The following is a 14,987-nucleotide window of genomic DNA, read 5'->3' on the forward strand; positions in this document are numbered from 1 at the left end:
AAAAAAAAAAAAAAAAAAAGAATGCAATTATGAATTCAAAAAGTCCCATAAATGAATAAATGGAAGGAGTAAGGACACAACTGGTTGGACCAGTATGGGCGGTTTCTGCCGAAAGAATGTGGGCTATTTCCATACCACTGCTGTCATCTGTCAAAAGGCAGGAGTTGGAGAAGAGGCTGTTATTGTGTGTGAGTGAGTTTCTGTGCATACTGCGAAACTGTCCCACAGAAGGGGAAAACGGTTATTATACACGACTAGCACTCGCAGGAACTAGTTGACAAGCTGCCAAAACAAGTCCAGTTTCATCACAAACTGTTGCAGGAAGGAAAATTCCAAAGTAAACGTCCTTACTAGAAGCATGTTAGTCAAGTTTAGAAGTTAAGACTTTTGGGTGTTTATTAACTTTTGGAAAGCTATATTGAAAAGGACTTTTGTAAGGTATCTTGTCACTTTCAACATTGAATTCTAACCTTCCGCAAGTTTGTAATGTTTGGCACTTTATTAGTGCCTTTGACTGACACTCCTAAATATTGTGCGTCACTAAGTGACATCCTCATGTTGACCTGGTCTTAGATATTTCACCTGGAAGGTAAAGTTACAGGAAGATCGCCGCCTTCATTGTTCATCTGGATGTTTTCTGATTGCATCACTTTGAGTATTTGCTGTCGTCTTCCTTCGTTATTTTAAATCAGATTAGTCACTTTATGAGGGACAGATGCAGCTAGAAAAGGGATCTTGGTGGTTCATCTCTTTCCCTGCCCTCTATTTCAAGGAGACATGGCAGTCAAAGATATTTACTCATATCGTGATCCGCAAATAATATCCTGTTAGCCACCTGAATCTCATATCTATGTCTGAAGAACCTAGACAGTAAGCTAAGGTCATATCACAAGATGCCCATACTGACCAGAAAGAACAGTAGTTTATTAGTCAAGGCTGTACTGTTTTTAGAATGTTAAATTTGAAGGTTTTGTTGTTTGTGAAGAGTATGTGTACAGTTGCACATAAATGTCATTGAATCTGTTTGGAGTCGCCCTAAAATTTGCCTCAAATACCTAAAATAAAGGCATACCTGACTTAAATTAGATGCAATTTTTGCATTTAATCCACCTAATAACTGGTTTCTTGGGATTTCAATACTATACAGTTAAATTCTCCACATTGCATCAAAAGTATTTCTTTTGATATAGGTTGCATACTTGTACTTAAGTGAGCTTAAAGAGTGACTTTTGATGAAAACCCAGTTAAATCACAGGTTCTGAGAAAGCCTTAAGCAAACACTCCCACTCTTTTTGTTCTATTTTATTGAACAAATATTTTGGTATAGTATAAGCATGTATTTTCTGTATACTGGGTTTATAAATCATTGGGGATTTCCTTTTATTTGTAGTGTATTGATGTGTAAAAGACCATTTTACATGACTATTTGAGCATCTGTTGATTCTAACTTACAGGAGATAAGTTAATAATATAAAAATCAGAATAAATAGAAGAGTGTTAGTGTGTAAATCGGCATAAACATACCTCAAATTGAGTTCCAGTTTTATATTTGGATTACTTAATACCTTATTTCAGTAATATTGATTGTTGATTACTTAAAAAATATTTTTAAGTAAGCAGAGTTTGCCTTTTCTGCATGTTTAGTATGAAGCATCGAATTACATATACAAAAACATATTTTATATTGTCAATCAGAGCTGTGTCAATTATTTAAATGTTTTTTTTGTCCATTTTAATAGCTGTGCTTTTAAAACAGTCATTCAGAGCAGTCAGCATACCCACATTAACCTCAGCAATAAAAGCAGCAAAGCTGACTCGGAGAAAAGCCATCCTGTGCTTCATCAGGAGAATCCTTTTAACATCAAAAATGAACTGGAATCAAATATTTAGTTTGTATTTGTAGCAGTGCTTCATTTTAAACTAACATTTTTTTTAATCAATATCTGGGCGATCCTGTTGCTCCAATGTACTAATAGTAAAACAAAACCCAGTTAGTTTCTTAATCAAGTTTTTATTTGGCCCACTCCCGTAGTAGCAGTAAATCAATCTTGGCTTTATTTACCACTAAACCCCAACAGCCTTGTCCTAAGCCTCTGCAGATGATGATGACCTACTTGATTGCACAGTTGAAGTGCAAAACAGCTCTTTGTTTGTAAGTTTGGAAGAAGGAAGCGTGTGAACTCAGTGACTTCATTTGATGAAAATCCACAGGACCTTTCTAACAAAAGTAAAAGTTGAAAGCTACTCCCTCGCATGCTTTTGGCCACCAGTAGAGGGAAAAGGCCAAACAAGCAGGTCTAAACACTCAGGATGATGTATTGATTAAAACAGCAGCTCCCTTTATCATAATATAAAAAGGCCGAGCTGTCAAGCATTTGTAATCTATGTGGCTGCAACTGGAGTTAGGCAGGAGGGTTTGTATATAACCTTATATGGATCCTATTTCAGACGTTCCTCTCTAGAAATTGTTTCCATAAATGATGCATCAGATGTCCGTTGTAGAGTCTTCAGAAGTTTAAGCCCAGAAAACGATATTAGAAATTATTTTTGCACATGTTGCAAAAAAACACACACAGATCCGTTAGCAAAAACAGACTGTCTCCTCTCAGACAGTTTGTTCCGGTCTCCGGCCCAGCTGAGCTCTTCCAGCCAGAGCAGGAGGGATGAATGGTTTGTGCATTACAGACGTTAAATGCCTGCGGGGTTTCTTTACTCCCCCAGTACTACTCTGTGGGGCAACTTCATTGTTGCAGAGACAAATGAAGAATCTACGAAGATGGTTAATTGTGTTCTTTTCTCTGTCACTAACCGTTGGTTTCCTGTATTTTTTATTTGGCTCTTTTGAAAGCTGCATCGTATATTTCTGTGTCTTGTTTATCTAAGCTTAACAAAAATGTCTGACAAGTACTTTAAGGGAGTTATCTTTTCCCTTCGTTAGCAAACTGTTTTGTTGTTGATCTTCAAATCAATATTCTGCCAGGGAGTCTGTGTTGCAAATAAAACTTTATTGATACGTGATTGGCTTTCTGTCTGCCTACTTTTTCTATGAAGTCAGAACAAAGAATAAAGAAAATATATTTCTTGTTGAGGTCTGCAGATCTTACTGTTCACTTCCTAATTATTTTAAGACCCAATCTGATGGAAATGTTGTTTTTAACATGTTCTAATGGCATTTTTCTTGTACATATATAAATAAAATTAATTCTAAAATAGCATTTCTGAATATTTATTCATTTGAATTGTGAATCAGGAGCAGACGAAACTTAGTTGTGACGTAGATGCTACAAACGGCAGACCATTCCATTTGGATGCATCCACTTGCAGACAAATAGATCCATGTTCGTCTTCGTCTGAGCTGGCATCTGAATCAAAGCTGGATAGCTCCATTATTGCCACCATTTTTGTTGCACCACCAGTAATGTCAGATTGTAAGAAGTGAGTGTAAGCTGGTGGAAAGCAAATAGATGATGGGAAGTTGGGGTGGGTTTACTACACGCCAAAAGTCCCGCCCACAAGGTGAATTTCTTATGAACTCTTGCCGCTCTGCAGAAACTATGTTCTAAAATATTAATTTTTGCTAAAAATGCCATAATCTTAATTAAAAAACCATTGGGAATGCTTTTAACATAGATACAAATATGATCGGAGTGGGTTTTTAACACTGACTTTGGTCTAATGAATAAGCAATCTCATTGGTTAATACTAATGTAATGGCTGCTCTAACATTTGCACTAATTATTTTGTCAATAAGAACATCTTTAAGTCTAATTTATGCGTCTAGAGTTAAACTGGGATTTCTGGGGTTTTATTGTGAATTTCCTCTTTTTTATTGCAGTCAGTTAAACCACTTTTCTTTGACATCTTCACAAATTAAGGGTGATTCATCAGCCATGCTCACTCTGCTTGTCAAACACATTATTTATCCCACATTACCGCTTGACCCACTTTGCGTTCCATTTGTACCATTTTTTTTTTAATATATAATTTCTTTTCATGTCTGCAGTGTTCTGGTAAAAGCTGGTACTGTGATCACTGTCATGCGTGAGAAATCCATATCTGCACCCATCTGGATGTTTGTTCTCCTGAATGAGTGCTGGGATAATATGAGCCGTGTGCCCTCAGAGCAGAATAACCTAACAGTCCGTGCTACCTCTGTCACTTTGTTTCGCCCTGTAAGACGGGGATGAAGGACGTGGAAGACGGATACAGTAGATAGAAGCAGAAAAGGAGGGAAATAACTTTCCCTTTTTCCCCATTGTTATTTACACTCCTGGGGAGGGGAGGAGGGGGTGCCTGAATTGCAAAGCTGCTTAGTGGTATGATTCAGTTGGGGGATTTGAATCTGCGTTCACCCCCCGCTTTAAGTACCCGAGTGGAGCATGATCGAGGGGGGAAGCATGCGTGTGAGCGAGCACATAGGAGAAGCACAATCTGGTGTGGCTCCATGTGAAAATGACCTACTTCCTGTTAGCCCACTCTCATACGGATTGCTGCTGTGTGGAGGAGTGAGGAGGAGGAGGAGTAGGCTGTTTGGGGGGCTGTGTGGTACAGTGAGCGAAAGATGAGTTGTTGGCTTTTGAGCTCCTCTGTGTTGAAGAGATTCATCACGCATATGCTAGATGTCTGGATGACATTCGTGGCTGTGTGCTCACCTGTCTGCTAGCACGCATGACGAGCAGCTCTCGGTCCTCACAGCAATAATTATCCCAAAAGACACTCCGATGAGAGGTGACTATCAAAAGCCAATATTTGAGCTTGCAGGCCAGATGCTCAAAACACACAGGATGTTACTTATAGGCGTCATCTGGTTTGCAACATGAACTTTTTTGCAGCATAAAAGAAACGTGATAATTATGTGTAAAATATCTTTCCTCATTTCTGACATGCATTAGAGTTCTAAAACTATCTGCTAAACCGAATGTGCAGATAAGTGAAAGCTGATTCAGGTCACTTGTGATTCACACAACACTCTACAACTACTTGAACCATTTGCAGCAGTGGATTCTACCTGGTTACTGATGCTAACCACCTATTCCCACACCTGATCCTGGTTAAGGGAGTGGAGGCTAAAGGATTGACACAACACTACTTATTTCCAAAAATATACTTATGTGCTTAAATATGTCCCTATATTACATTTGATTTATAAGTTACCATATTTCTCAGCTATATACAATGACCCCTATTTTCATCCTTCACTCTGTTAGGAATGAGTTTGTAATCCAGAGAGCTTGAAAAATGACCAAACATTCAGCCAATTGTGTGTGCACTTCATATCATTTTATTATAACCTAAACTGTTCAAAATGAAGAACAAAAGCAGGAACTATTCATTTGCTAAATAAGTCACTTCCTGGAAGGAATGTGTAATCTTCACACAGCATGACCAGATAAATAATGACGATAAATCTTTGGTGCACAGGTTTAAATATTTCACACTGAAGAAGAAAAAACTTTCAGAAATGTATGCATGCCTTTTTATGGTCATGAATTCCTCCTTCAAAGCTCACACAGTCATATTTTATTCGTGCGTATGCATTGCTTTCAAGCTGCAGCCGGCAGCTCTGAAGACACGCTGTCAACTAAAGACGGTCGAGCTCGGTGGAGCCACAGAAGACCGTGGAGTTTCAGATAAATGATGAGACAGCCATCGTATTTGGTTCAGGAGGTTGATGGATGTAAAACCTGTACGCAAAAATGTCTTTTTAGGAATTCAAATTCAAATGATGCTTTTTGAATGTAGTCAAAAGCAACATTTTCCTATGATTTCATCAAATGTGGGTAAAAGATGAGCTAGTTACGTTCATTTTGGACTCCAGTTATGTTTGCTGCCATCAAGAAGTTACAAATGTTGTTTATTTGGCCCCACCTTCAGCAAGTAAAAAAAAAAAATGCATGAAAAAAACAAATTGCTGTTGTTTTGGGGAAAAATAACACAATTTAGACCTCTCTTGGAACAACTTTTAAGAAACTAAAGGAGGTAAAACATTACTTTTTGATGACTTCGGTACTCACCTGCTATGAGCTTTTAATCAGGCATCACATAAACACCCTTTTCGCCTAAAAAAAAAAAAAAAATGACAAAAAAGTGTAGTTATGGCTCACATCAAAAGCTTAGCTTTCGTGTTGAGCTGCCCCCCCTCAACAGTGCACCCACCTGCTGAGTTGAATCAAATATGCACAAGAATAAAAGACTGGAAAAAACAACGCAGCGCTCCAGGGCCTCTCGCTTCCAAGCCTCTCTGCTGTACAGTATTTAACTCAGGGGTTCTAAATGAAATGGCACCTCTGTCTGTCAGCTCATTAATTTAGGTCATCTGTAAATGACTGGAGCATGCAGGTATGCACTGTCAGGCCTAATCCCCACCACTTTTTCGCTGATTCTGGAGCGTGAATTCATTTAATCCACCCTCGTAACCCTGCCCCTTTTGCTCTCCTAGTCTCATTTTCCCTAATTTTCACCCCCTTCACTCTGTTTTTTAGTGCCCGAGGACCTGTCGCTAGAGGAGAGAGATGAGCTGTCGAACATACGGCGCAGGAAGAAGGAGCTGCTGGATGATATTGAAGTGAGTAAGCGTCGCAATTTGTGAGAGAGAGCTGTAAATCCAGGCAAATTGCAATTTAATACCCCAAGTTATTCCGATATCCTCTGAAATTCCTTTTTGCATTGAAGGTAATATGAATACTATTTGAGGTCAGAGAGATACTGATTTTGTCTAAATGTATCTCACAAAAAATACTAATAAAAATCAGGATTTGGACATTTTTCAATTCTTTTAGCCCAACTATTCCCCAATTAAATGTTCTCCCAGATTCTTCAAAATTTACACATCTTTGGCAAATAAATTATCCATTAGGATTACAAACAACCCCACGTCAATAAGATATAAATATGCTTGCAAGATACATGATTGAGTGTTTTTGTTTGCAGCGGCTGAAGTTTGAAATCGCAGAAGTGATGACTGAGATTGAACAGCTAACCTGTGTGGGCGAGAGGTGAGTTTTTGTTGGCTAGAAGCCCGTCTGCACATCTGTGTTTATTAATGAATTAAATTATTATTTTTTTTTTATTTCTTGTTGGTTTTATTTTAATGACAGTTTACTATTACAGGGTATGCTAACTTTGCTGACTCCATAACCTTCTCATTCTCAACAATAAATGGTACCTTTAGTTCTTAAAATTACAAAAAGAAACGTCAAAAACTGAAAATTAAACAAGTAAAAAGACATTATTTCAAGAAAAACTGTCTTATTTTCTGTTTTGCAAATAATCTTACCCAGAAAGTTTTTCAATTGCAGAATAATCTTAGTTAAAGACATTTTTTTAACCTCACTGACAGATTTTTTTTTGCCCATTTACTAAAAATCTACCAATGGGGTTAAGAGTTTTTGACGCATTTCTAAGAGGCCTGTTTTTGCAAAGTTGCAAATCATTTGTCAGGTAACTTCTTAAAACAAAATGATTTTATTGTTGTAAGGTTCAAAAACAGGTCAATATTTAATAAAAGTGTCTCTCTAGTTCCTCTTTTGTGCCTCACACCTGTCGTGTGTGTGTTTAGATGTTAATCATTCATTGTTGGTGGAGTACAGCGGGACGTCCCCTCAACCAAATATTAGTCAAAGAGCCTGTATTCAAAGGCTCTCATTTGATTGGTGGATGAAGCCGAGCGAGGACTCGGCATCCGCGTCTCAGGTGGACGCATGAAGGTGCGGGAGCTCCCTGTGGGCGGCCGTTGTGTGTCTTGAGGATTTGTTTGCATTCAAATGGGAAGTAACGTTCTCCCAGCAGCTGCAAAGAAGAACAAGATGCACTTCTGCTGTTCATACGCGCAAAGGGGTTATTGCTGCTGCACAGCGCTGACATTTATTGTGTTTAACTTGTCTCCAGTTTTCACCGTTAAACCTTCTGCCAACTTTTCATTAGACAGAAGGGTAAATAACCATTTAACCCTGTCACCAACCGACATACTAAACAAACAAAGCAGCCTGGAAGCGACACCACACCCACTGCTGTTGAGTGAAGGTGTCTGACTTATTTTTCGCCTTTTTTTTCTATTCTTTTGCAGCAAAACAACACAAAGAAATAAACAGATTGCAATGGGTAGGAAGAAATTCAACATGGATCCTAAAAAGGTCAGATTGATGTGTCAGAATTAAGAAAAACAGGTTTTGCTTGATGACTTTAAACTACAAACAATAAAAAAACACTAATCAAATTATGTTTTTTTTTCTTTGTAGGGAATCCAGTTTCTTCTGGAGAATGATCTTCTCCAGAACACCCCAGAAGACATAGCGCAGTTCCTTTACAAAGGCGAAGGGCTGAACAAAACGGTCATCGGGGACTACTTAGGGGAAAGGTGAGAGCTCCGGTTTTCTCCTTTTTTCACCATTTCCCCATCCCTGTCAGATGGGCTTTTTCCTGCATGCAGACAAAAGACATAAAGCTCCAGGAAGTCGGTATTCTGGATTTATGGAGCAGCGCAGCGACAGGAGACTGTGACCCTGAAATAACTGAGGGGACATGTGGTTTTTATCTAAAAGGAGGTCACGAGGGGGTCAAAACAACCCGGATGTAAGGTGCTTCGTGCATGGAAGTACTGCTGGATTTGCAGCGTTTAATCTTTTATAGAAACTCTAAAAATTTGATTTAGTTCTGCACCTGTCTCTTCTTTTTTCATCCAAACAAAATTTATGTAAGAGGTCTTAGGTTCAAATCCCGGACAAGACCCCAATTTATGTTACTCCTTTCTAGGGCTTGTAAAAGGATGTAACATAAAGGTAGAAAAAAAAAATAAAATATCAATTAAAAAACTCTCACAAACAAACCCAGACTGAAAATAAGATGGGAATTTATTTATACAAAAATAACTAAAATACAAGTGCAAACACCTCTAACAATATGAACCAAGTAAAACTCTGCTGCTGCCAGCTGGGAGGGGGTTTAAACAGATGATGTGGCAGTATTTAAATGCTGAGCTGGAAGTCCTCGTCCAATTGGGTGTTACAGACAACTTGGGCACCAATCGGCAAATAGATAGGAGGGGAAAAGCCGGGAAAGACGATAAAACATTCCAAAAGTACAAACAAAGCAAAATTATGGCCTCAGCTGTAACAAATATTTCAACTCTGAACTTGATCCCCTCTCTTCTCCAGGGACGACTTTAACATCAAGGTGCTTCAGGCGTTTGTGGAGCTTCATGAGTTTGCAGACCTCAACCTCGTTCAAGCCTTAAGGTGAGCAAAGCAGAAATGAGCAAAGGAGTCGTCTTTTAGGGTCCTTCTGATAAAGACAACGTTTTACCCCAAACTCTGAATAAAAACAGAACACAAAAATAAAAAATGACTTTTAAGATGCAGCAGTTGTTGGTAAGTGGATGATACATCACAGTGTCTTTAAGAAAGCTGAAGACTATGTGAGGAGGACATCTTTAGGACAGGGATTTTTAACATGAAGGAGAGAAAAGGAAAATCGATTAAGAAGATAAAGATAGATCTTTTAATAGTTCAATACAGACCAAAACAGGCAAAGAAAACTAAAATTGGTCAAATAAGGGCTGAAAATGCTCAGAATTTGACTACTTCACACATTTATTTTTAGTTTCTCTTCCATTTTAATGCCTTTTTAAACCAGAATAGTATTTTTTTTTTAGTTTTCTATTTACAGCGGTTGATGTTTTTGCTAAATGTGTCACCAGCTTCACCTGCTGCTGTTTCTCAGCAGGGTGTTAATGTTTTTTTTTCCAAACACAGCCCTGTTTTCTATGAGCTTTCACCCATCACATTGTCGTTTTCTCAGGTTTTCCTGTCTTTGTTTTTCCAGGAAAAGCAAAAAATGACTGATGCTTCTTTAGATTACCTGCTCTGTTAATTGCTCTCTTGATCTACAGCAAATCTTTAGATTCAAAGTTGATTTACAGCGAATCGTTAAATGTCTTCTTCCTCTGTGCTGCTGCTGCAGGCAGTTTCTGTGGAGCTTCAGACTTCCTGGAGAAGCCCAGAAGATTGATCGTATGATGGAGGCGTTTGCCTCCAGGTACTGCCAGTGCAATCCTGGCGTCTTCCAGTCCACAGGTACTTCACTTACAGCCCACTCACCCTCTGCAGACTCATGAGTCAGACCAGACAGACAGCCTGTGTCAGAAAGACCACCCCCGACCTGGATCAATGGTTCTAACTGTACTCTCTTTGCGCAAATGTGGTGACAAATGGAGATTTTCTAGCTGCATACAGTAGACTCCCACCTTTTAATTTGACATTTAATCCCATTACTTTTACTTATTTTCCACTAACAAGATGCTCCTTTTGCCGGTTGCTCTCCCATCCCAGAGCGTCCGTGTCTCTAGCAGAGATAATGACATTGATCTCAGGTCATTAACAGTCTTTAGCGCAGTTGTGGCTCTTTCTCTGCTGCTCCTGCGTGACAGGTCAGGTCGGGGGGTATCGATGCGGCGCTGTGGCGTCAAAGCCAGACAAACTTATTGGTCATCTCTCAAGACCAGAGCACACAGGGTTCTAAATCACAGCACGGATGATGTTGACTGGAGCAGTTAGCGCCAGGATGGATGAGGCGGAGAATGCCAGAGTTAGAGCATGTGGGTGCAATCACACATGGGTGTTTGTTGGGGTTTTTTTTCTCCTATGTGCTGGAAATTGGAATGTTTATTTCATTTGATTAAACTTTATTGAGAGACAAAAAGAATGAATAATATTTCCTAATACATTAGACAGCAATTCCATGACTTTTTGTGTGTTTACCTCCACAGATACCTGCTACGTTCTGTCTTTTGCCATCATTATGCTGAACACCAGCCTTCACAATCCCAACGTCAGAGACAAACCCCCAGTGGAGCGCTTCATCTCCATGAACAGAGGGATCAATGAGGGGGGGGACCTCCCAGAGGACCTACTCAGGGTGAGAACTCTATTAGTTTGTTAGGCTGAAGGAAGGTTTTATGCATATAGAAGTGTGGATTTTTCTATCTTCTATTTTGTTTCTTTGTTTTTTTTCTATAAAAAAGAATCAAAACTGGAGTGAAGCCGAGTCTCAGATGAGATGTTGTAGCTTGTCAAAATAAGATGTAAAAGATAGATGGTGTTGCTAGTGATCTTTTGTGATTTTTGAAAAAGAAAAATGCTTAAAAAGGCAGATCTACGCCCACACACTGCAGCCTGACATCTGTAACAAAGTGCCGCCGGCTTCATTTTCAAAAAATGGTTAAAAACGCTCTCAGACCCTCAACAGGCGTTGAGGTATGAATCATTTCAGACTCTGTCAGAGCCGTGTTTACCGCACGGCAACTCTGGATGTTAGATTCATGTTAAGAGTTGCAGCTTTTCCTTTCTTTTACATTCATTTTTTCTTTTTTCTGTAGAATCTATACGACAGCATCAAGAGCGAACCCTTTAAGATCCCAGAGGACGACGGGAACGACCTGACTCATACGTTCTTCAACCCAGACAGAGAAGGCTGGCTGCTTAAATTAGGTTAGTGTGAGACTCCCCTGCATTCATCTGCCAAGAGAGGGAGGCTTGTTTACTTTACTTTATTTAATTTTTTCCTACAATAGCGCTGTCATCATTGGAAAAGTTCTATACAGTTTAGGTTAAAGTTTGAGCTTTATTGGGTTTTACTCTCATAAATACTCATATGAGACAAAGTCCATGGAAACAGAAAGTTGTTAGAAAAGAAAAAGAAGTCTAGACTTTCACCTGGAATTCATGTCTTGTTGTATTTTTTGCTACATTTTCTTTGTTTTTTTTGCAACTTTTAACTTTTGGGGATCAAATTCCTGTATAAACTTGTATTTGAGAAAAAAACGCAAGTTTTTTTTTATCTGGTTAAAGGGTTACCAAACTCTAAATGAACTTTTTTGGGGCTGTTGACCTCCATAAATGGGACTTTTAAAAGCTTTGTCCGTTGGTCCTTGCCACATTTTTGACTATTTAAAATTTTAATTCCCCAAATTATCCCTGTGCTGGTTGAAACGAGGTATTACAGTTGAATTTGTGTGATTGGTCAACTGGTGTAAGTGCCAGGTCATTTCAGAAGTTTCACGTCATCATGCTCTGCAGCTCCAGTTTAAAAGCCCCGCCCATCTTTGATTCTGTAAGGGTCAGTCATTATCGTGTTAGCTTTAGCATGGCTCATCAGTGTTTTGGTTGTCAAAAATCTACTGACTTTCACAACTTTCCAGTAGACTTGGAAGTTGGGCAACAGTGGTTTAGTTCAATTGGCATTGAATCCAGCGAACTTCGTCCTGGTGATCGGATTTGCAATAAACATTTCACTTGGGATTTTTTGTTCAATATGTTAGCCTTTATTAGCTTATGATGCTAGCATTATTTTACCACTGAGACACTGGTCTTCTTTGGTCTGGACATGAGCGCCTGCCTCGGGAGAAGGTGGAGAAGAAAATTGGTCAACCTCCACAGAAAGTTTTGTGGTTAAACTAGGATCACTTTGCTCGGTACCGCTATTAAAGATGTAGCGTGATTACGTTAGCTCAAGCTAACCTCATAGATTCAGATCACACCTCCCCCGCTCAACCCGCCCTTTTTTTTTTTTTGCATTTTTCAAATCTGGACTGAGAGTGAAGTCAGATTCCCTCCTACTGTTTTACCCTTTTATAACCCCACTTAAATCAACTTTTGATCTTAAGCATTTACAGTGGTATTTTAATGATCATTTTTCAATTTTTAGGAAATATAGAAAAAAAATTATCAATTTCAAAGAAATAAATTATAGTTTATGCAGAGCTGCAGTTGTTCATTAGATTTTTGCCTCTGAGTTATGGGCGAGACCGTTGGCGCGGAGTAAGCCCACCCCCACTTTCCATCACTTATATGTTTAACATGCTTTCCTGCTAGCTTAAAGCCTTTCATATCCCCAACCTAACATTAGCAGTACAAAGAAAGAGCAATATTGGAGATATATGTTGTTTCTCAGAAGAGGAAAAAAAAGACGTACACGGATCTACTTGTCTGCAAGTGGACGGGTCAAGCTTTTTCAAGCATAATTTTTTTTTCTCGTTCTGATTCACAACAATTTTAAAAACAACATCATCAGAAGAACATGTTAAAAACACAATTTTCATTGTAGATCTTTTGTATTTTTTGCACATTCCTTTCGTCAGCTCTTCTGCTTTCACATGTGTTTTTGATTTCAATCACACCTCAACATTTGTTGTTCCAGCAATGACAACATTGTTGCCGTTGCATTTTAGCACTATTTCTTTTTCCGACGTTTAAAGCTTTATTGGTTAAGTTTACGGAGCATAATGGGTGTTTATTGGCCTGGATGCTGTTTAGGTTAAAGGGCAAACGCACCACAGGTGGTTAGTTTTACTGCCCAGTTGAAACACACACACACCTGGCTTTGACCTGCGCATTCTTTCACCCCTGTGTAACGTCTCCGTGGTCTCATCAAGCCAGCGAGCACGAATGCAAATAACCCCATTGTGAATCACAGACTTAACGTGATTACATTCTAGTACAGCTCCTCCCTGGAGCCATTTCCCGCACTGGTTCTCACAATAATATTTCCAATTTCACTCTCTAAAAATAAACCCCGGAGGACGAGGAGGAATAAATGCCTTTTTAGTGAACCCCCTTTTATGCAGAGCGGAAATTTGCCCGTGCTAATTCAATAGCCAGAGTCTAGCGATATGTAAGGAAAGCCAGGACTGCGTAATTATCTGTGTCCCAAATAGACTCGTGTGAAAGTCCGAAAAGACAGCAAGGAAATCCTGCAGGAAAAAATAAACCTGCAGAAAATGCATTCTTTGGAGGATTTTTTTTAAACTAAGGGTTGCAGAGAGAACAAACAAGGTGATAGATTTAATCTTTGCTGTGGATATTTTTTGGGAAATGAGTGTTTGTGTGCGCATGTGTTATCCTTCAGGGCTGCCATGTTGAGTTCGTGTCAAAATGCTGAGCTTGCGCTCCTTCTAAGTGGTCCGTCACAGGAAGAAGCCGTCAGTTATATTTAATTAGTTGCTTGAGTCATCATTTAAAGCAGCTCAGAGCTGTGAGGGATGATGGCTGTCAATTATATTCACCAACAAACAAGCTTTCTTGGAGGAGTCTGAAAACCACTTTTTCTTCTTTTTCATTGTTTCATAGTTAAAACATGTTTCCTACCAAAGCAAAATAAATATATATGATGTTTTTAAATGTGCATTTAACCAATTAGATCATTAAGTGAACACTATATTTTTTACACCACAAAACCTCCCAATAAAGCAGTAAAAGGCCACTCCTATAGCATTATTGTGTTTTTTTTAAAGAAGAGCGCCATGCATTTGGGTCGACTTCATTAAAAGAACATCTCACATCCTGCTTTTTTTCCTGACGGGAGACGGCTGGTCTGTCACTGGGGGCGTTGTGTCACTTCCTTTGTCCTTTCTGTCTTCCTGTCAGGAGGCCGCGTAAAAACCTGGAAGAGGAGGTGGTTCATCCTGACCGACAACTGCCTCTACTACTTTGAGTACACGACTGTGAGTGTCGAGCGCTTATAAAACTTTCAGAACCACATAGAGCTTAACGAGCAGGTTTCTGGATGTGGACGCTTCAAAAAGTTTGAGGTTTCTTCATCAGTGTGTGAAAAATTGTCTGACTTTTTCCTTAAAATCTCTTAATTTCGATGCAAAATTGCGACTCAACAAATGCAAGTTTAAGGACATGTGCTCCAAAAACCACAAATCATATTTATGTCACCAAGACGATCTAGATCTGAAATGTGATACTGTATAAAAACAAAATTATGACATTAACCTCAATCAAACACACTCTGCAGGTTTCAAAAGGAGGTGATGCAATAAAGCACTAAAACAGTCTGATCCTCAATGTTTCACATATGTTGTTGCCACATATTTAAAGATACATGTTGGGCAACAGGATCCATCCTTTTTGCTTTTATTTTTCCCCGCATCTGTTTTTATTTTAGTTGGGCTGCTGGTCTTATTCATCATCTCGTTTTTTTGTTAGATT

The 14,987-nt window shown here is 39.0% G+C and overlaps 1 protein-coding gene across 1 annotated transcript in view; it reads left to right on the forward strand.

The window, feature by feature from the left end:
* LOC112146449 (cytohesin-3) overlaps positions 1 to 14,987 on the forward strand; it is a 33,184-nt gene that overhangs the window by 12,669 nt on the left and 5,528 nt on the right. The window contains exons 2-10 of the mRNA XM_024272282.2: positions 6,483 to 6,565; positions 6,931 to 6,995; positions 8,066 to 8,132; positions 8,238 to 8,356; positions 9,153 to 9,233; positions 9,958 to 10,070; positions 10,763 to 10,911; positions 11,372 to 11,483; positions 14,418 to 14,494. Coding sequence (XP_024128050.1) covers positions 6,483 to 6,565; positions 6,931 to 6,995; positions 8,066 to 8,132; positions 8,238 to 8,356; positions 9,153 to 9,233; positions 9,958 to 10,070; positions 10,763 to 10,911; positions 11,372 to 11,483; positions 14,418 to 14,494 — 866 coding nt within the window. The remainder of the gene's footprint in view (positions 1 to 6,482; positions 6,566 to 6,930; positions 6,996 to 8,065; positions 8,133 to 8,237; positions 8,357 to 9,152; positions 9,234 to 9,957; positions 10,071 to 10,762; positions 10,912 to 11,371; positions 11,484 to 14,417; positions 14,495 to 14,987) is intronic.

This window comes from Oryzias melastigma, linkage group LG8, assembly GCF_002922805.2.
Source record: "Oryzias melastigma strain HK-1 linkage group LG8, ASM292280v2, whole genome shotgun sequence".
Classification (NCBI taxonomy): domain Eukaryota; kingdom Metazoa; phylum Chordata; class Actinopteri; order Beloniformes; family Adrianichthyidae; genus Oryzias; species Oryzias melastigma.